General features: G+C 32.5%; 1 protein-coding gene across 8 annotated transcripts in view; it reads right to left on the bottom strand.

Moving 5' to 3' along the window:
* The window catches only part of GPHN (gephyrin), a 432492-nt gene that overhangs the window by 256991 nt on the left and 153464 nt on the right, over positions 1-22037 (bottom strand). The window contains exon 5 of one of the 8 annotated variants that reach the window (XM_072963280.1): positions 15113-15151. The exons of the other annotated variants lie outside the window; for them this stretch is intronic. Within the exon in view, the coding sequence (XP_072819381.1) occupies positions 15113-15151 (39 nt within the window). The remainder of the gene's footprint in view (positions 1-15112; positions 15152-22037) is intronic. 8 annotated transcript variants of the gene reach the window in all.

Genomic DNA, 22037 nt, shown 5'->3' with positions numbered 1-22037 from the left:
AATCTCTTAACAAGGGATTTAAAAATAATAAGGGGCCCAATTTTTAAAAACTTTTCTATAAGGAGGTGCAGCTATCCTTTGCCAATGAAAGTTCTTGCAGGAATCCAAGAAAGATAATAAAAATTAAAAAATTAAAAAAATTAAATAATAGCTCTTATGTACACTCTAATTTGAAAGCCAAAAAAAAATTTTATTCTATGAGATTCTTTCAAGGAATCATAATTACATATGTGTGTGCATGTGCACGCACATGTATACACACAGGCATGCACATATACATATACACACTAATATGGTTTTTTGGTGTGGAATTTTGGGCTGATATCTCAGAATCACGATCTGTAAGTAAAGCTCTGAAGATTCCAGACTTTTTCAGAACATCCACACTATAGTAGTTATAATAAAGTAATTCATTATCCATATAAAGCCTTCAAGTTTGAGATTTAGAAGTCAAAATACAGTTCACCCTTGAACAAAAAACTTACACTTCATAAAACTGAGGATAATGTGTATGTGTGTTACACACAGTACATGTCACAGGACTGGAGTTGTGTTCTTTAGGTTATGGCTATAGGCAACTGAATAGTTGACTTTATTAGGGCAGCTGGTGGGAGTGCGGAAAAAGAAGTTGGTTGTATCTACTAGCACTAATCAAATTCCATCACATAGTCAGAATGCATAGAAATGACCACTCCTACTAACATACACAAAAATACACACACACACACACACACACACTCCTGAGGCTTTTTATGTATAACATTTCTTCTTTCAATGCTTCCTTGATGTTCATTTTAGCCTGATTATATGCTCTGTAAGTTGCACTCCAAAATGTGGCTCAGGATACACTAGGCCCAAATCAAATACACAAGATTCAACCAGTGGATATAAAAACATTCATGTTTACAAAACAAACCTGAAAGATTTGGTAACCAGATAGATAATTATGAACAAAGTTAACTCAGATCCTCTCTTCACATAATAAAAATTAAGTATCTAAGAGCAGAGGGTGCACAAAACAGATTAAGTGGGGCAGACCAAAGCTGGCATTTTGCTTAATCAATACTATAACAGGAAGGGCTGATTTATATACCTAACCAAGTTTGTCTCTAGAGAAAGGATAAAAATAAAGAAATAAGTGGGGATGTGGAGAGTGGCAAAATTAGATTCTGTAGTGTCCTGGATTCCCAGAGGATTTCACTTTTCCTTCTTTTTTTTTAAATGCAAGTTGCCCAGAAGCCATCAGACTTTTTGCAATTTTTTCTGAATAATTTTCAGATACCACCACTTCTGCAAATTCATTTCATAAAAAGCTTTTTACGTTAACAACATGATGGTTCTATGTAAGGAATATTTTACTTAATCTTCCTGATCTATCTCTGATCTTCAGGGGCAGTACCAAGAAAATATCAAAGAGAAACAAAAGTTGTTTAAACTTGGAAAGAATCAGAAAAAAAGAATGAAATTATAAAATAGTATTTATTCCAGCATCTCAAAATACATATGGCCTAAATAAATCAGGGCAAGTATAGGTTTACTCTTAAAGTTATTTATATACATGGAGATTAAATCTGACTTACTCTTCTGTCATTGATAGAGGTATGTCAGAAAGCTAAACAGTAATTAATAGAAATCCAAAATATTAGTCTGTTAAAAGCAGTAAAGATTATTTAAAGCAAGGGACAAATGCTATGGCTCATTATCATAATTGAAAAGTAACCTCAAAACTACTTAGGTACTACTTCATAACAATATGAGGCACTATTTTGTTTTAGATCTAGTATGATATATTCTGGGCATAACTCTTTACAGATAAAGGGACAGTGCTTTTGGTTAACTATGGATAACAATAGTATGAATCTCAAAAATGAGATAGTTTTCAATCCTGGCCCTGTCTGTTGCTTTCAAGATTTAAAAAAATTTTTCAAGTAAACAGAACAGCAAAATTATTATAAATGAGAGGCAAAATTATGATGTGGAAGAAGCAAAACTTTTAATATGTTATTTTTATATTTAAAATATATTATTTTATTACATGATAGAAGATTTTTTTTTAAAAAAAATTAAGGGCTCCCAAATAAAATACAGGATATCCAGTTAAATCTGACTTTCATATAAATAGTGAATCATTTTTAGCTTAAGTATTTCCTAAATATTGAATGGGGAATATGTATGTTAAAAGATGTACCCATTTATCTGAAATTCAGATTTAACTGGGTGTCCCGAATTTTTTAATTGAAGATGTGCAATATTATTCAAGTTACAGGTATAGAATACAATGACTCACAATTTTAAAAGTTATACTCCATTTATAGTTATTATAAAACATTGTGTTGTACAATATATCCTTGTAGCTTATTTTATACATAACAGTTTGTATCTCTTAGTCCTCTATCCTTATAATGCCCCACCCCTCACCTTTCTTCCCACTGGTAACTACCAGTTTGTTCCCTATATATGTGAGTCTGCTTCTTTTTTGTTATATTCACTAGTTTGTAGTAGTTTTTAGATTTGACATGTAAGTGACAACATGATGGAAGATTTTTAAAAACTGCTCCTCAAAATACCAAAATGAGAAGGCAGGCAGCACTAGAAAAACTGAAAGTATTAAATACATTAGGAAGAGAAAATAATACAATATTTAACTCAGTTTTGAAATATAATTATTTTATTTTAATATCAGTAAAGAAAGTCAAACATGATTATTAAGTTTGAAGCATCTAAGATGTCTTCATTCTAGAAAACACTTTATAAATTTTAATATAAACCATAAATGTAATGGGTACATGGTATCCTAGGATTGGACAATATTATTTTCTGATCTAATGAATATGATCTATCTGTTCTCTAGATAAAATTTTAGAACAAGTTTCTGTATTATATGTGAACCTCAAAGTAGACACTTCATGTATGTATGTCACAATATGAAAACCCGTACAAAATAATTTCCAATATAACTTCTTTAATACTTTTAAAATATCATTGTACTATCTGTTTTATTCCAAGGTTGTTTAAAAGCCAGCTGTCATTCCTATACAAGTGATCTGCCATTTGTCTCTGGCTACTTTTAAGATCTTCTCTTTTATTTTGGTTCTGAAATTTCACTTTTATGTGTTCAGGCATCAATTTATAGTATCCTTCTTGAGATACACTATACTTCCAGGATCAGTGGATTCATGTTTTTTCATCAGTTCTGTAAAATTTACAGACATCATCTCATTGATCATTGCCTTACTTCCAATCTCTCTCCTTTGGAGCTTTGATGTAACGTATTTTGGACTTTCTCATTTCATTCTCCATACCCTGTATTTCTCGTATTTCCACTGCATTACCTATCTACATAATTGTTCTGATATGAGGTAATTTCCTTAGGTATATATTTCAGTATGCTAATTTTCTCTTCTGCTTTTCTAATCTGCTGTTTTATTTGTTCACAGATTTAAAAATTTTAACTTATATTTTCTTATTTTTGAGAGTTCCATTTTCCTCTGATTTTCTCATCCATAAATGATGGTCTCATGTTATGTTTTTATCTTTGTGAATATGTCTTTGTTTCATCATACACTGGTTATCCCTGGTTTGCCAGAGACAGTTTGCTATACTTCTGTTGTGCCCGCATCCTGTCTGGCTTAGCACCTGTCCTACACAAAATTTCCCCAGTATGGATAATAAGTGGTAATGGTCACCTAATTCTTAGCTGCCCTGTATTTTGTATTTGGCAGTTCTAGTAGTTATCTTTTCAATCCATCTATTGATTAACGGTTCTGTGGCTCTACTTGTACTTGGTGAGTTTTGATAGTATATTAAATTAATTACTTGATTTTAATCTGTTGGAGTACTGCTGACCCAGAATGGGGAAAACTTCCTTTGGAGAAAATTTATTTCTGCTTCTACCTTTAGCCAGAGGGCACCACTGACTGGTTCTACTTCAGCTTGCCACAAGTCTCACAGTCTCAGGAAATCTCAGGCTGAACTTTACACACTGATGCCTGTTCAAGGTTAGGTGTCTTACTAGCAGTGCTTATAGGCATCTGTCCTCAGAGCATCTCCTTCTCCCTCTTCCAAGTCCTAGCTTCTAATAGTTCTGGCTCCTGCTTTCTCCTGCTACGACCTACCTCTGTCTCATGTTATTTTGGGGGAGAGAGTGAATCTAAAGACTTACAATGTATGTCCTTTGACAGGGTATGCCTCATAGGGTGTGGGTCAAGGTTTTCTACAGTGGCAAGGTTTTCAAAGTACCAAATCAACAATTATTCCAGGTCATATACTACTGGAAATTGCTTTATTCCCCTAAAAAAATGAATGTCCTTTGCATCATTACATTGAGATTTTGGATACAGAGCACTGCCCTACAAAAAGATGGTAACAATTTACATGCAAAACAATGTTCTTTTCATCTAAACCTCACCAATTCCAGGCAATCTCAGTTTTAAAGAGTTATTTAACTGATGTGTACAAAGCACAAAAAAATATTTCTTATCTATTATGAGTACACATTTAAAAGCAACTTGCTTCTTTCCCCTTACAAATGGCCTGCATATATCCTTTGCTTGCTATTCTATATTGCTGGCCAAGTTCCTCCTATTTAATATTTAGAAAACTTAATATACTGAAGATATTAAACCTTTGGCAGTTAAATCTATTGTGAATATTAATTTTAAGTTGACACTTCAAACAATTTTTGCTTAACTGACATTTCCATTAAGAGGTTTTAAATGCTTAGATAGGGTGTTTTATCAACATTTTTATTGTATTTTCTGGGTTTCATGTCTTACCTAGAAAGGTTTCTCTTACCTAGAGATCATAAAAAATAACATCCTAATTTCTAAATCATAAACTTGTAGTTTTTAATGTTTAAATATCTAACTGTCTGTAGTTAATTTTGTGTTGCATAATCAACCTTCTCCACCAAAATGGAAAGCCAGTTTTCTCAACACCTTTTATTGAATGATCCTTCTTTTCTCCAATGTCTTGATATATTACATTTATAATATGCTAAATTCCAATTTTAGACATAGTTATGTTAATAAAATGTCATTTGGTTGTATTTATCTCTGAGTTTATTTTTCTGTAATCATTGTGCCTTATGTTCTGTTTTACTTAAAAAAACCACTAGCTATTTTCATACATTTGTTTTTTTAAAATAACATTTAGAATCAACTTGGTTGATTTAGAATTAAAATTCCACCCCTCCTCCAATTCACTGGAAATTATATCACAAGTATCAATCGATTTGAGGTAAACAGACAATTTCAGAAAAATATTTGCATCTAAGGGTACAACTTCCTAATGATTCAAGCTATATTTCACGTCCTTTGATGAAGTTTTCTTTTTTCAGGTCCGGCAAATTTCTTGTTTATTCTTAGTTATTATGAAGTTCCCTTTTTTCTGCTATTGCAAATGAAATATTTTTCCAATATATTTTCTAGTGGGTTCTTTCTAATTTAAATAATATTAGTATATAGATTTTCATTTTAAAAAGTATTCTTATATTCAGCCACCATCCTTAATTCTTAATTCTAATTACTTTTCAGTTGATTCTTTTGTGTTTTCTAGGTGAATAATCACACACACACACACACATATATATATATATATATATATGTGTATATATATATATATGTGTGTGTATATATATATATATATATGTGTGTATATATATATATATATATATATATGTAAAGGACTTAGAGCTTTTAAAAAAATTTCATGTTACAGTTCTTCATCTTCAAAAACATTGACAGCCAGTGCTCTGTTACCAAAAGCTAATTGCACACATGCTCTAGGTCACAGAGAGACAAATAGCTTAACTACTGTCTCAGATAGCAATCAATGCATGTTTGAAGTGATGCTATTTGAGGTGACTGTGGGGAACTTTCTGACTCACTGCCTTTATCCTCTTTAGGAATGCACACAAACAAAATTAAAACATAATAATCTTCCCACCTAGAGATAACTGGGAACTCTATTAATTCCACTTCAGACAATTTTCTTCTTATTCATACAGATGCAATATCTTAACCCTTTTCTTCCTTTCTCAACTCTTGCTTTTAGTACAAACACACACCCCCCCACACACATATACACTTATCTCTCTTATTTTTTCTTCCTGAGCTGCAAACCACCTATTCATAACTAAATGCATAAAAATAAAAATAGTAGAATTCTGAAACAAAACGGAAGTCATTAAGTTTTCAATTAAAATGAAAACAAAGGGCCAACACCATTAATCTTCATTTAGATTTTTATCAATTTCCCTACAGATTCTCCATAAAGATTTCCATCAATGTATTCATTTTCAACTAATGATATCTGTTTTTCTACAAGTTCGAACACTATAGATACATCTGGGTGTTATTTTTGAATTCAATTTTAATTAATAACATTGAATTCCATTATTTTTCTTCATTGCACACATTTTGTATGTCAGGAACACACACAGGCTTTTTAAGGTTGGCTCAGGAAACTATTCTCTGCAATCTCTATATCTAGTTCTTCAAAAAGCATTATAAGTTCTATCCCAAGAGAGTAATCTACCCTTTCTACCCTCATCTGCATCTTTGGTTTCAATATTCCAGTAACCTCCTAATTGGTGCTGTAGCTAAATTTACTCCCATTCAAGCCATTCTATATTCTGCTGCCAAAGTGGCCTTTCTAAAATGCAAATCTCTTTAAATTCATTGTTGTTCAACACCTTTCAAAAATCTTCATTTCCTTCTTGAAAAAAATCCAAGTGCCATTTTTTTATGACACAGAAAGCCTTCATCATTTGACTCTACTCCTCTCCAGGCTCTCTCTTGCCACTCCCTCATCAAAACCCATTCTGCAGTCAGACTGACCTACTGGCAGACATGATTTCAGCCACTGTGCCTTTATTATAAAATTCATAAATTCTTTACAGTATATTAATAAGTATTGGCATGTTTATACAATGGACTACTCTATGGTAATGAGAACCAACAAACAACTACATGCAACAGTATGAATCAATTTTATAAACATAATGTTGAGCAAAATAACCCAGACACAAAAAATTACATACTATATGATTTCAATTATATAATGGTTAGTAAAAAAACAAAATAATCTATGATGCTAAAGGTCAGAGCTGTAGTTACTCTGAAGGGTCAGGCTATGACTGAAAGAAGGCACGGAAGAGTCTTCTGGGATAGTGATAATATTCTGATTTCTTGATCTGGATCCTGATTACATGGGTATGCTCATTTTTTGAAAATTCATTAGGCTATAACTGTTACAAAAGTGACAGTTCTAGTATCACTTCTTTAAAATTTCCCTAAGTTCCTCAGATAAACTTTATCTTAGATACACAGTACGACATTGATGCTTATGTTGTATTTTATTTATCCAATTCTTTCCATTTCCCAACTACAATGAACTTCCTTGGGTACTAAGATCATAACCTTTTAACTATGTGTCACAACCCCCCAGCACAGTGCCTGGCAGTTAGTGAGCAGTCACTAATATTGTGTAAGTGAGGGGTTCTCAATTTATGCACTATTAATATTTTGGGCCAGAGAATTCTTTGTTGTGGGAGCTGTCCAGTGCATTGATGGTTGTTTACCAGCATTCCTGGCCTCTATTCATCCAATGTCAGTAGTACCCCTCCAGCTGGACAAACAGAAATGTCACTAAGGATTGCCAAATGTCCCCTGGGGACCAAAAATGACCCTGGTGGACAATCATGTACATAAATACATATTTCTGTGGAAAAATGGAAGCCAGGTGTTAAACCACTCACTTACCAAAAAACTCTGGGCTTGAAATGGTTTGCTTGTTAGGGGTGACTAAAAAAGTGGGCTTTTTTGCCACTGGAGGGGAAGTTAAGGTCTGACAGGAAAAGTTCATAAAATGCTTTAAATGTCTAAATAAGCAAATGTAATTCACATTAATTGCATGCTAGAGTATTGTTTCCTTTGGAATTCTATGCAGAAAAATGAATTTGCTAAGCAAAATAATTATGTAACTAGGACTGTATATTTTGGTATTTAAAAAAAATCACTGATAAGAGTAGCTATATGTATCCTAACTATAAATGATTTTGCAAGGTTTGTATCTATGAATGGGTCATTAATTCTAAGATACTAAAGTTCAATAATTTTCTATCCATAAAATATGTTATATTCCATAAGAATAATTAGAAAATAAAGTATTGTGCATCAGCTATGAAAAAAAACTTTACAAAAGGCATAACTAGGCTCTTAGAATATAATGTGTTTGCATTTTATAAATTACATGTCTTTGATTAAGGATGTGTTTTGAGCGTGACCTCTGTTGTAAGACGGTGAGTAATGAAATAATTGAGTACTATTATGTTAATAGAGTTTGAGAAAAGAGAAAATGAATTGTTTTATATTTATGTGTCAAAATGATACAGTTAAAGTATAAATCTGACTCTGCCAAAATTACTTCCTGACAAGCAATTAGAATCAGTCTTTAAGAACAGGCTACTGAGCCAAAAGAAAACTGAACAAAGAAAACAGGCAGTTAATAAAAGAAACAAAACTGGACAAATATAAGAAAAAATGTTTAATCTTATTATTCGTCTACAATATGCTAATAAAGGCATATAATTTTCCTCTAACAAATTAGTAAGATTAAAAGTGATAACCAATATGTACTTTCATAAACTGATAGTATGAATATATAAATTTGTACATATATTTTAGAGGGCAATTTGGTAGACTTAACAAATTTGGCCCTTATTCTATTTTAAGAAAATATTTCTAAAGTAGCAACCAGAAAACTATATGACAATTTATATAAAGAGAATGTTTATGATATGACTAAGAAAGGATCTAAATGATTAATGACAGTGACATTAAATTACTCATAGCTTATTTATACTCTGTAGTGATTGATATGCTCCTTTTTTTTGTAGAACACTTATAAAATGGAAAAAAGTTTAATTTATATGAAAGGAGAATGATTAAGAGCAAGGGCCTTGGAGTCCAGACTACCTTGTTCAAACTCTAGTTCTATTATCTTCTACTAGCTCTGTGATCTGCGTTAACTTGATTTAATTTTTCTAAATCTAGTTTTCTTATCTTCAAAGTGTAGGTTTGTTGTGAGGATTAAATAAGATATTACACAAAGTGCTTATCACAATGCCTGGCAGACAGTAAGTGAACAATAAATTTTAGTAGCTAAGGTATCAACTAGGATGATGTTACCAAGAAATCCAAGACATAAACCTATATATATGATGGGTTCCCAATTTTGCAAATTAATAATTAATCTCACATAATAGATCAAGATTACTAGTGGTTTTTATTTACTTCATTTTGCTTTTCTGTATTTCCCAAATTATTTTTTGGCAAAAACCACATAATCAAAATAGAGTAAGAAACCGAAATTTAGAAAAAAATATGAGTTTTTTAAGAGCTATTAATAAATAGTATTTAATTAGTAAAAAATTTCCTTTCCTTGTCCTAAATGACCATATATTTTTCAGTTAAAATCTCATCTTTAGGCGATGTCTTAAAGAAAAGGTCATTTTATGCTCTTATTCAACACCTAATATGCAAAATGCTGTGGCATATGGGAATCTGAAGATTTTCTTGTTAATAAAACAGGATCAAAAAAAGGAAAAAAAATAGTTTCTTTCTGCAGATGGTCTTAAGTTTTATTTTTAGTAACTAACCAACATGAGAAGCAGGACATCTAAAAAAGTTTTTGTGTTCTACACCTCTCTCAAGACTGATACTAATTTTGACAAGAAGACATGCAGCTAGGGATGAGAAAATAATTTAACTTATAAGAAAAATTTTCTTTCAGAATATTTACTTAAGATCTCTATAACAGGATTATTACCTTTGATTGTAAAGTAAGTACACATCTACTACTGTAATATATTTATGAACAAATCAAAATAAAACTGATACCTGAACATCTAAGATGTTTTTGTGTTGCTGATATGAATGAAAAATAATCTCTATTTCTTCACAACCACCAAATAGCATTTTAAAAAACCATAAAAGCATTCAGAGATAAATACAAAAAGTTTGGAGTGGTTTATATGTTATGAACATTCAAATATCTAACTAGTGGGCTTTTCAGGTATTGATTTTGATGTTCATGAAAATAAATATTGTTAAATACACATATAGAAGCTTTGTACTAAATAGTTTCTATATCTCAGGCAATTAACTTTCCCTCAATGATCTTTCTCACGTCACTGGATCTCTTGTGCCACAGGTATAATATGTTAGTTTTTGCCAGTGAGATAGAAACATTTGATGGTAGGAGGCAAAGGGGAGTGAAACTTCCTCCACAAAATACTAATGTAGGGAAGCTATTTCTTCCTTTGCAAGGTTCTGAATATGTTCTACTGTTCTTCAGGAGAGAAAGGGGGAAAAAAAAGAAAATGTATATGACAATTTGCTTGTTAGGAGTAGTTACTTACAAAGAATCTTTTGATTGCAAGGAAATTTAGAGAACTTTCTTATTAAATATAAAAAGGGCCTGAAGCCTAATAAAGATATGATAGAAAATTTGCTTTTTCAGGTTGACTTTCACAGAAAAATAAATATATTATACAACTCTATTTTCAGTTTAGCTTTCCTCAAAACAGAATTTTAGATATCACAAGACAAAAAGTATATTTAGTATTAATAAAGTTTAATAAAATGATGTTATTCATATTTTCCTTTATCTCAGATACGATACTTTAAAATATCCAACTTTCCTTAGCATTAAAAATGTTTTTCAGAATGAATATAAATGAAGTAAAATCTTTAAAATTATTCATTTTTGTTAAAAAAAAACAGTTAAATCTGGATGTAATTTCTATTTTAGTGCTTTTCTCCTGATATGAGAACTTTGATCTTTCCAAAGCCATGCTATCAAAAATAAATAACTTTAGTAGAACATCAGGAGATGGGAGGAATAACAGGTTACTAAAACCTGTCTTAACTGCAGCACTTTTTAAAGAGATTACTTTAAAGGAATCAGTGTGAAGTATAGACCAGTAAGAATGAAGCTAATTGCTCTCAAATTTGAAGGCACACATCAAGATAGGGAGGATAAATAAATTCCTAGTTCAAATAACCGATTAATCAAATCCATAATAAAACCAGTCAATATGACTGAAAACTTCTGACACTAGGAATTCAAGTGAGCTTTAGTTGATAGTGAGAATAAATTAAATTCACAAACATTTTCAGTATTAATATATAGTTACACCTCACGGGGGGAAATCCCTCATTGTGCTTGCAATTACATTCAAGAACAATCTCCTGAACATTAGATATCTATTCATCTCTAGCCATTCTCTACTCTTTCACTATAAAACCAATAAACTTGGTTTTAGGTAATGCTGTTTATTAACAGCTACCAATCAAATCACTAATCTGTCACTCTAGGTTTTAAAATTAAACATATTCTTTTGGGAATTTAAACTATTACCAGAATCCTTCAGCTGTGACAAGCCATTAATATAGAAGACATTCTTATTCCTGAAACACTTATGCTTACAAGAGATGAATGGATTCCCTCCATATACAATCACTCTGACTTTGAACATATTCCTTGAAGAATTAAAAGAAAATAACAAAACTTTGTGGATATTAGAAATATATTTTTGCTAAATGTCTTTTTTCCTCTGTTGAAATTTAAGCTCCCTGAGAGCAAGGCTTTATCTTTCTCTCTACACATCTATACATCTAATAGACTATAAGGCTCAGAGCAATGCTTTTTCAGTAGTTTCTGAGAGCATTACTGGATGTAATGAATTAACTTCTCTCCTATGCATACAGAATGGTACTAATTTATGTATTACACTTGGGAGAACTAGAAGACAGTCACTCAAATAATTTTCTGTTTGATAGTTTAGATGAGGAACCTTGGCTAAGAAAGGCTGAACACAGTATGTAAAATCACCAAAAAAATCATTGAGTTAACAAGTGAAAACATCCTAAAGGGTTAAAAGTCTTATTTCCTTAACCCATTATTATTGAATATTTAACCACTCTAGTTTTAAACTCCTTGAAGACAAGGACCAACTCTTTGCAACTTCTGTAACTCTTGTAAAGTCTAGGACGCTATGGTACAGAGTGCAATTTAGGTAGAAAGCTGGGTATCCAGGATTGAGGACCACTGAACTGAAATGAGTTCCTATTCTCATTACTGATTCCTCTAAACACAGCCTGGTTGCCGCATCTCAGTTTCATTAACTTCATTTAAACCTTGCCTTTCAGACGCCTTCCTCTTCTTTTCTTTCAAAGTCTGCATTATTCCATTTCAAAGACATGTCATCATTCTTTCTAAAGTTGGCATATTTTTTAAATTCAACCTTCTCCAGAATCATTTTTCTGCCCTTCAAACATCTAACATCTGTGTTATTTAAAATTTATTCTCCCTTTTATTCTTAGAATATAGGTTTTCCAAAACCTTAGTTGGCCTTTTATAGTCTTTCTAAAAATTTATAATTTTTTCTAATACAGTATTTTGGACATACCCACTTTCATGTTAATTATGTGGTTTTCCTGATGTCTTTGTTACTAATTTAATTTCCTTTTAGATAAAAGTATTAAAAGCTACTGAGTCCTCTTCTAGGTAAAGACCCAAAAGAATGGAAAGAAAAACAGCCATGCGCACTAATGTCCATAGCAGCTATTAATATAAGAGCCAAAAGACGGAAATGATTCAAGTACTCATCAACAGATGAATGGATAAACAAATTTTTCTACATACCGTAAAATGGAATATTAGTCTTAAAAAGGAATGAAATTCTTATATATGCTACAATACAAATAAACCATGAAAATATATTAAGCGAAACAAGTCAGACATAGAAGGACAAAAATTGTATGATTCCCCTTATATGAGGTACCTAGAATAGGCAAATTCAGAGACAGAATGTAAAGTAGAGGTTACCAGGGCCTGATGGAGGGAGGAATGGAAAGTTACTGCTTAATGAGTAGAGTTTCTTTTTGAGACTGTGAAAAAGCTCTAGAAACAGAGGTGATGGCTACACAAAACTGTTTATGTACTTAATGCCCCTGAACCGTACATTTTAAAAAGATTAAAACAATAAATTTTGTCATGTGTATTTTATCACAATAAAAAAATAAAAACCTACTGAAATAACTTTCTTGACTTTCCTAGAGTATCTGTTCTCTTCACATCAATTTTATCTCTATTAGTAAAGGAAAAGAAGAAGAAAAACCTATCTATACCTTTTTTCTGTATTCCCTAAATTTATTACTCTTGTTTTGGCTTTTCCTTTTCCCTTTCATTTTTAGTAAAAATAAAATAAAATTTACTATGGATACTCAGCATTTTTCATACTTCAAGCACAATGACATTGTGGATACATGCATACATACAATACTGTAAGTCTACACATACACACTTGCATGCATGCATACACACCCCAGTTCAAATCTCCTTAGACTCTTGAAATTATTTGAAAATTTCACCAACATTCTTCTCCACTTCTTGTTTGATTTTCTGTTTCATTTAAATATAAGTGAATAAGACAATAAGTTTCATAGTGCAGATAATTTTTATTCCAAGTTCTTTCTAGATGCCAAGTACTTAGTAAATAATGTCAATTTTAAAAGTTTACCCACACACAAGAAAAGATAGTCTAAAAGCAGGGAAAGATAAATATATCAAAAGGATTTCTAAATGATACTATATAAATTATGGGGTGACTGAGAAATGATATTCTCAAAGAAAAAAATGGAGCAGAGTGAAAAGTTACTTTAATCTTAACTGCAAAGAACTGTAAGATAACTAAATTTATTATTTTTAGAGATGATACTTTAAAGTTTCTAAAAATTCTTCTAGTCTTACTAAAAAGGATAAAATTAATAGGAGTAATTTGTCTTCATGAAGCCCTGGAAAAATCAGGGAAAATAAATTAGGAAATAAATTTAGTATGTGGAAAATTACTGAAAGATCCCATACGCAAGGAACAAAAGTACATAATATATGATGTGAAAAGGCAACTGAAGCAAATATGATAAATGATTTAGAAAAAAATCTATTCCTAAATAGAGGGAAGAATGTGGAGTTGTATTAAAAAGCAGAAAGGATGGTGATAGTAAGTTTAAAAGTCAATTTAGGAGTAAATTGGACTGGGCTTAAATAGTGAAGCATTTTCCTATTTCTAAGGTATGTTTGGACAATGTGTAGGCAACAGTTTTCTTGGAAATAAAATCTGATCAGGGTTACAAGACAACAGAGGAACAACGCCAGTGATTTATCAGATGCAGAGAAGTATAAAGGAGGCAATATGGACCAATCAGCAAGTTGCAAGACTGAGTACATAGGAGATGAATGCAATGTCCAAAGTTAATCAATGGGGCAGCCATGTGCAGCAAACGGGTAGAGAACAGTAGTCAAGCAAATTCAGTCAGCAGTCCAACTTAGAGGCACAAGGCAAGTGGAGATAGGCAGCAGAAGTGCTAAACAATCTTAACCTACTTATAATATTACAGGCATACGTTGGGTAGGGCAAGATCAGGCAGATGGCATAGCACTTTGAAGGCCATGGTACAGGAGAATGGTAGGAGAACAGAGAGACAATGCTGGGCAGTCTAAAACGCTAAAATAGCAGATGGGTATGGCAGTACCAGGCCATTTGCTGATGATCAAAGCACCACTGGGTGAAGAATGCAAATCATTCAGCAGATAAGTGAAGTGGGGTAAAAAGTAGAGAAAAAAATCAAAAGCAGTCAAAGCAGGAAGACAGAACAGCAAAGAAGTGATGACAGATCGTCAGAAGCAGTTGGGTAGGGTAGTGAAAAGCTGTCAGCAGGGGAACAATACACCATTCAGGAACACATGAAATTAAGAGTGAAGCAGTATCCTGAATGGGGTGTCTTCCATCAAGGAAATGGCCATCAGTAAACTGCACATGAGAATCCACAAGAGAAATGGCACACAAATGGAGACAGCAGATGGATCTGAACTCTATTGCCCAGGGATACAGAATGACCCTAGAACATAGATACATAACAATCCACAAGGAAATTAAACAAATGGGAAAAATGGGTCCAAGCACTTTTCATGATGATAAAAGAAACCAAAACACTAAAAATTATTAATCTGGAAATGATTGGCTGGGATTGACGTCTTCGCTTACCCCTTTCTGGAGCCCACAAAATGGGAATGTTGGGAATTTCTGCAGCAGAAAAACAGAAGAGAAAAGGGATTTCTGACTCCCAGTTTGAGGAAAGCAGGTCAAACTTAGGGCTGTATGAACTGGTTCAGGGAAATAAGAACCAGCCTGAACCTTCTCCCTTCCTCAGAATCAAGCCATTTCTGAGGTTTGGGAAAGGTTTAGGAAGCCCTCACACCATCATTCCCCACAATCTCCCCTTTCACACTTACCTCCAGTGCAAACAGTTTCCAGCAAGGAGGTACTTGGGAAAATTCACTCCCATGTTTACACCATGGCAAAATTTGAAAATGGTCAAACTAATGGTACTTCCTGTGTAGGTCAGGTTCCTGCTCAATGGGATCCCTTCCACCATTTGTGAGTGAGCAGAGGGGACAGGTTATTAGAAACTACCTATCTATCTGGAAGTGGATGAGAAAGGAAGCAGGGGCAGTAATACCAATAAATAATATTACTAGTAAATATGCTGGTGTTTTAATTTTAATTCATTAAGATGTTGATGACTCTAAAAAATAGTATCTCTAGCTCAGACTTCTCCTCTAAAGTCCAGATGCACATATCTGACTGACAACTTAACATCTCTACTTAGATATATCAAAGGTAGTTGACATTTCCATGACCAAAGTAAAACTCTCGATCTTCCTTCTCAAACCTACTCTTCCCAGGTGAATGGCAACTCCATTCTTAAAATTGCCCAAGTCAAAATCTTGGGTCTTATACTTAACTCCTCTTTCTCTTATTTCACTTATAACCTCTACCTTTAATATATAAAACAATAATGTACTTTTCAGTATCTCCACCTCTATCATTGGTCTGAGTCACTATCATTTTTCCACCTGGATTATTTTCAACAGTCTCCTAAATGGTTTCCCTGTCAAAATATAAGTCAGATAATGTCATACCTCTGCTCAAGATTCTCCATTATACTCAAGGTGACACACAGGTTTTACAAGATCCATGGCTTGCTCTCTCTCCTCCTTAAGATCTTTGCTCAAATGTCACCATATTAATGATGCCTTCCTTAATAGCCTTATTTCAAATTACAACCCTCTTTTCCTGCCTGAACTACCTATCCATCTTCCCTGGTTTACTTTTACCCCTGGTACTTATCACTCTCTCTAATACTATACATTTTACTAGTTTACTTATATTCGTGACATCCACTAAAATGTACGTTTCATAAAGGTACAGACTTTTGGCTTCTTTGTTCATTGCTGTATCCCTAAGATCTTGAACAGTGCCTGGTATAAACACAGGAGGCACTCAGGACATATTTGTGCCTATGAAGTGTTCATTTCTTGTGGGGCAACTCCTTTCTCTGTCTTAAATTCTCAGAGCATTCTTCTGAAAAGCTCACATAATATGAGCTTTTGATTAACAGAGCAGATGCTAGTACACTATGGGGCAGGAATGTTCTAAAACAGAGGTTGGAAAACCACAGCCAATTGGACAAATCCTGCCTGCTGCCTGTTTTTTCGCATGGTCTGAAATCTAAGGGTAATCTTCACATTTTTAAATAATTGGGAAAAATCAAAAGAAGAATAAATATTTCATGACATGAATATTATGAGCAATCCAATTTTAGTGTCCATAAATAAAGTTTTATTGCAGCACAGCAAGGCCTATTCATTTATATCATCTTATGGCAACTCCTGTGCTATAGAGCTGGCAGAGTTGAGTAGTTATGACAAAGACTATATACCCCACAAAGCCTAAAATATTTACTATCTAAATATTTACTATGTCTAGAGAATAAGTTAGCTGACCCCTATCCTAAGGTATTTTATATTTAGAAGGCAAAGAGTAGTAACTAAAGTTTGAACAAAGGTAAACTAGAGCATTATTATTAATACTGTAGCACAAGACACAGCTATGAGGGAATGAGGGAAGGTGCATTTACAGTAAGATTGGCTTTCAATATTATATAAAAGCAGACCTCTCATCCCTCCAATTACTATTTAATATTGATGGTGATATTCATTCATCTATCCATGCCACAGACCAGTCCCATCTTAAGGGACAGGATATAGTACAGGCAAATCTTTAAAGTGCCAAAATGGTAGTAAATGAGAAAGGGAAGTAAACAGGGTCCACAAATACAATGCATATCAAAGTATCACATAATTAGCCAAATCTCTAAATAGCAGGTTTAACAACAGTTGGAAACTGGCATGATGTGAGTCTCTTTTGAACCTCATCAATGGGGTTATTATACCAGAGTACTCTATTATAATGAGGGTCTCCCATACAGTGTAATCTTGAATCACTGCAAGCATGAGAAAAATTATAATAAAACTCTATTACATTTACATAATATTCAAAACTAAATTATTTTGTCATTGTTTCAAATGCTTACATTTTACAAAGTATTTTAAAAAAATTTGTAAAACTCTACTCAAAATTACCTCCTAATCAAAACTGACTTATCTTCTCTTCATATAAATTTTACCCTGAGGATTATTACATATAAGGATAATATATCATATGCTGCAATCAAACTTATGAGAGAGGTGAAGAAGGTGAGGGAAAAACACTTAAATTATCCAATGACATCCATCACTATAATGCTATCTTCAGTCTTCATGGAGTATATTCCCTATTATCAATTGGTAATTCCAGCACAATGAACTGCTTCTGCATTTGAAATTTGGTCTTTCTCTCTCAGTGAAAGTGACAACAGTTTATTTTCAAACTCCACAATTCCAAACACTTTACTGCTTCTTTCTTCTCAGCATCTTTTGAAGGAACTTGGATTCTATCTGTAAGTTCTCACTTGTGTGTCTGCAGTTATGATTATCTGAAATGGTTACTCCCTTCAATGGATATTTATCTACCATTCTTTAATAGCAGCTGTGCTCCTGTTCTAATGAGTTCTAATATGAGGAAATAATTCTACTAAATTATTAGAAGAATTCCAGTTTATTTTGCTACCTGATTCCACTTTCTTACTCCCTATCAGTTTCCTTTTATGTCCAGCAATAACATAAAGCTACAAATATTCTGTTCTAATTCAGTAATATCATTCTAAGAAGCTCAGAGGACTTGACAGATATAAATCCATTTGTTTTCGTCGTATTACATCTTGTGTGAAAAGCAGTATTAAGCCCATTTTATAGATGGAGATCTAATACAGAGGGATTAATTCATATTCCTGATTTCAAGAATAATGAAGAAAGGGACATTCTGCAATCGTCATTTCTGAAACTGCATTTCTAGATAAATATGTTTTTAGCATTTTCTATTTGCAAAATATTTAATGATATTTTATTGTCAATATTTTAGCATATACCTTGCAAAACTATTCTAGTATGCCAGCCTCTGTTCATTTTATGAGAGTAGGCTTGTAAGAGTGAGCTGGAATTTTATTTCAAGATTTTATTACTCTGATAAATCCAAGGTAAAAATTAACATTTAGTATGCCATCTCTGTTTCTTTTTCCACAATTACTCTACTGTATACTTTAGGTCCTATCCTGCTTGATTTTTTCCGCAGAGAAAAATTTTTTTCAATATTTACTCAACCGTTGTCTATTCACTTTTTAAGCGAAAACTTTCTAATTCGGATTGTAGGTAATAATAGCAAATATTTATGTTTCAAATAAATATTGTTTTTAGCGTCTTACTTACATTAACTTACATAATATAACTACTCTATGAGGTAAGTACTCTTACCTCTCCATTTTACACATTAAAAAACTGAGTAAAGCAAGTTGAGTTAGGTCATACACTAGTAAGAGGTGAATCTAGGATTCAAACTCAAGTAGTCTGTGTTCTTAACCACTATGTTATGCTGCCTCATCAAGTTATATGGGCAACATTACTTTTCTTGTAAGAGCTCTAATTAGACACAGAATTGATCATAATAAGTATATTTCTACTTAATTGTACACTTACTGATAGGATCTCTCTTCCCCATTAGGACCTTCACAAAAGCTCAGTACATGTTCTGGGACAGAGCAGGCATGCAATTAAGAAATATACTTAAGGGAAAATGAAGACAGTTTTATTTATGGGTTCTTCATATACGAAATTTCTGTTTTTGCCTTGTGCTCAAAAATCCAAAATCCCCACCACAAGGAGCAATGTACGTTTCTCTCTTTACTGCCTTTCAACATGATTTTTAAATACAATGTCATCTACTTCCCTGATTATTTAAATGGTCTAGTTTTTTACCTGTTACTTTTCAACTGGGATAATTATACTAAGAAGCTTCCCTTTTTAATGCATAATAAAAAAATAGAGGGTGAATGTCTTGGACTTCTAAATAATTCGAGTTGCACAAGCAATGAACTTCCAGATGGAAGAGGGAGTGATTGAGATGTACAGGCAAAGGCTAGGAATGATGAAAAGGGCATGTTAAGACTTTGAACATGATGGCCTTTGAATTCTCCTCAAACTTCTGAGATACTGTGATTTCTCTATTATAATATAGTAATTTTAAATAAAATGCTAAACTCAAGATATAGCACTGACAAAATCTACAATAAAACATTATTCCTTGATATTCTTGATTGTAAGAGAAGTACTGACTGAAAAGATTTCCAAACAACAAATCAACAAAATTGGAACATGGTGCCTCACAGCAGCTTAAATTTCATACAAAAGCAATGGTGTGGATAGTCACTAGGTTTGCAGATTACATGAGATCTTCAAAACAAAACAAAAGAACCAGGGCATAGAAACAATCTTCAAAAAGAATGAACAGTCTTACTGCAGAATGTGTTGATGTGCATTTGAATAAGTGCCAATTCTCAAAAGGGTCTATTTTTAGAAAGCCTTGATGGTATGACTTTACTGTGTGTACTGGTTGACAGTAGACATAAATTGTGGCTCCTAAGGAATCTCTGAATAATATTTGCTGTTTTTCATCTCCTTAGTGGTACTACTTTAGCTGTTCTAAGAAAGAGATTAAAATAACATAAGTCTAATTTATCCATCCTTCTATGTAAAGTGAATCCTCTTCTCTAGGCAGGAAGATTTTCTTAATTTTATCTATAAAGCTTGATCATACATTTCCCCTTCTTTCTTACTCCCATCAGTAATGTCCTCTTCTCTCCTAATCTGAATCCTATTTCTCTTCTTCAATTTTAGCTTAAATTCTACTTGTATTAAGTTAATGTTTCCCTTTAAATAATTCTTTTTGGTATGAATAGGCTGAACATTTGATACTAGGTTCATACTGTCTGATTTGTCAGGTTACTACTATAGGAGTACATGTATTTTTAGCATTCACTCAATAAAGTCCAAGGTGCTTGATAAGTACGTGTTAAATTGGACAAAGACTACAAATGTTCTTAGCAAACTGGTAGGTCATAAGTGTGCCTATGCTCTGAAACATATATTGCTTTACAATGGATAATGCAAAATAATTACAAACCCCAGATATAAAAGGGACTATTACTAAAAAGCCACCCTGAATATCACATATCTGAGCCATTTCAAGCCACATTTCAAAAATTTTGGACTACAGAGCAACAAAATGAACAGGCTGAGGCAGGATATCAAGAGGTGCTTAATGCAACTGCACTAATAATCAACATTCATCATATAATACAGACTACAGAGATTTTCACTCTTGTTCCTTTGCCCACACCTTAAAGTAGTAGTAGGGAAATGTTGACTAACATGTTTATTTTTTAGACGTATCCACCAGGTATGTTAGTAGCTAACAATAGATACCAGAGTACAATGATTAATAGCAGAAATATTTGGGGCTGCCATATCTAATTAGAGGTCATAGGTAATATTAATTAAATGAGGAAGAAAAGGTAAAGGAAAAAAAAGCATTTGCTAAGCATCTACAAAAGTGACAGGCATTATACTGGATCCTTTTACATGCATTATTGTCACTTACTAGCTTGGATAACCTTGGGCAAATCAATTAATTGGTCTGTGTCTCAGTTTCTCCAACTTTAAAACAGATAAAACAATAGTATTTGCCTCATATGGTTGTTTGGAAGGCTAAATGAAATAACATGCTTAAAACAGGTCCTGACATATAGTAAGTGCTATATATGTGTGTGTTATTAACTATTATTGACTATTTTTACAATCTCAATTACTAGGAAAAAACCACCTTGAGAAGTAGGCATTAGCTAGATCAGAGTACAGAAGGCTGAACAGGCATAGTTACTTAGCAGCAGAGTTAAGATTAAAATTCAGGTCTGTCTGACACTACAGTGTTGTGTGATATCTATATCTGATGATGTAGGTATATCATATTGCACCCCAACATGTTTAGACAAAGGTAAGACATGAAAACATAGTTCCCATGTCCAGGACTATTTCATAAAAATTACAGAAAGAACTCCTTAAAAGGGCATAAAATATAACCTTATCTGACCATAGAGGAATGGTATATTTTACTGAACCTAGTTTTAAATATTTCCAGTACAAGAGTTTCTAGTATTCTCTAGTGTTTGTTACCAATTTCATATTGTTCAGTTATCCTATTAATATAGAACAATTAAAAAATTTTAGTTCAATATGGTTATTTTTAGCTTTACCACATATAACAGGTATTTTACTTTAGTCATAACAATCCTGGAATTACAAAATACATGTTCCTAGAGTTCTATAACATCAGTATATAATATTTTGCTATTTTTCTAGAGAACATTGATATGTCCTTGAAAACAACTATATAATTTAAATGATATTTAATGATATCAAACTTTCAAAACCAAGAATTATTGAACATGGGGTTTTGTTATACTTCTGTTATAATGTAGGAGATTTTTTTCTGATTTTTAAAAAATAATATTAAATGTGCAAATTTTCAAGAAATAGATAAAATCTAATACATAAAAAATAAGTAAAATGCTCAATGTTCACTTTTAGGTAGAGCTATTAAATGTAAATTCTCACTGATTTTCACAAGAGTCACAAAC

Source organism: Vicugna pacos, chromosome 6 (assembly GCF_048564905.1).
Source record: "Vicugna pacos chromosome 6, VicPac4, whole genome shotgun sequence".
Taxonomy (NCBI): Eukaryota; Metazoa; Chordata; class Mammalia; order Artiodactyla; family Camelidae; genus Vicugna; species Vicugna pacos.
This window is presented reverse-complemented; position numbering and strand designations above follow the sequence as displayed.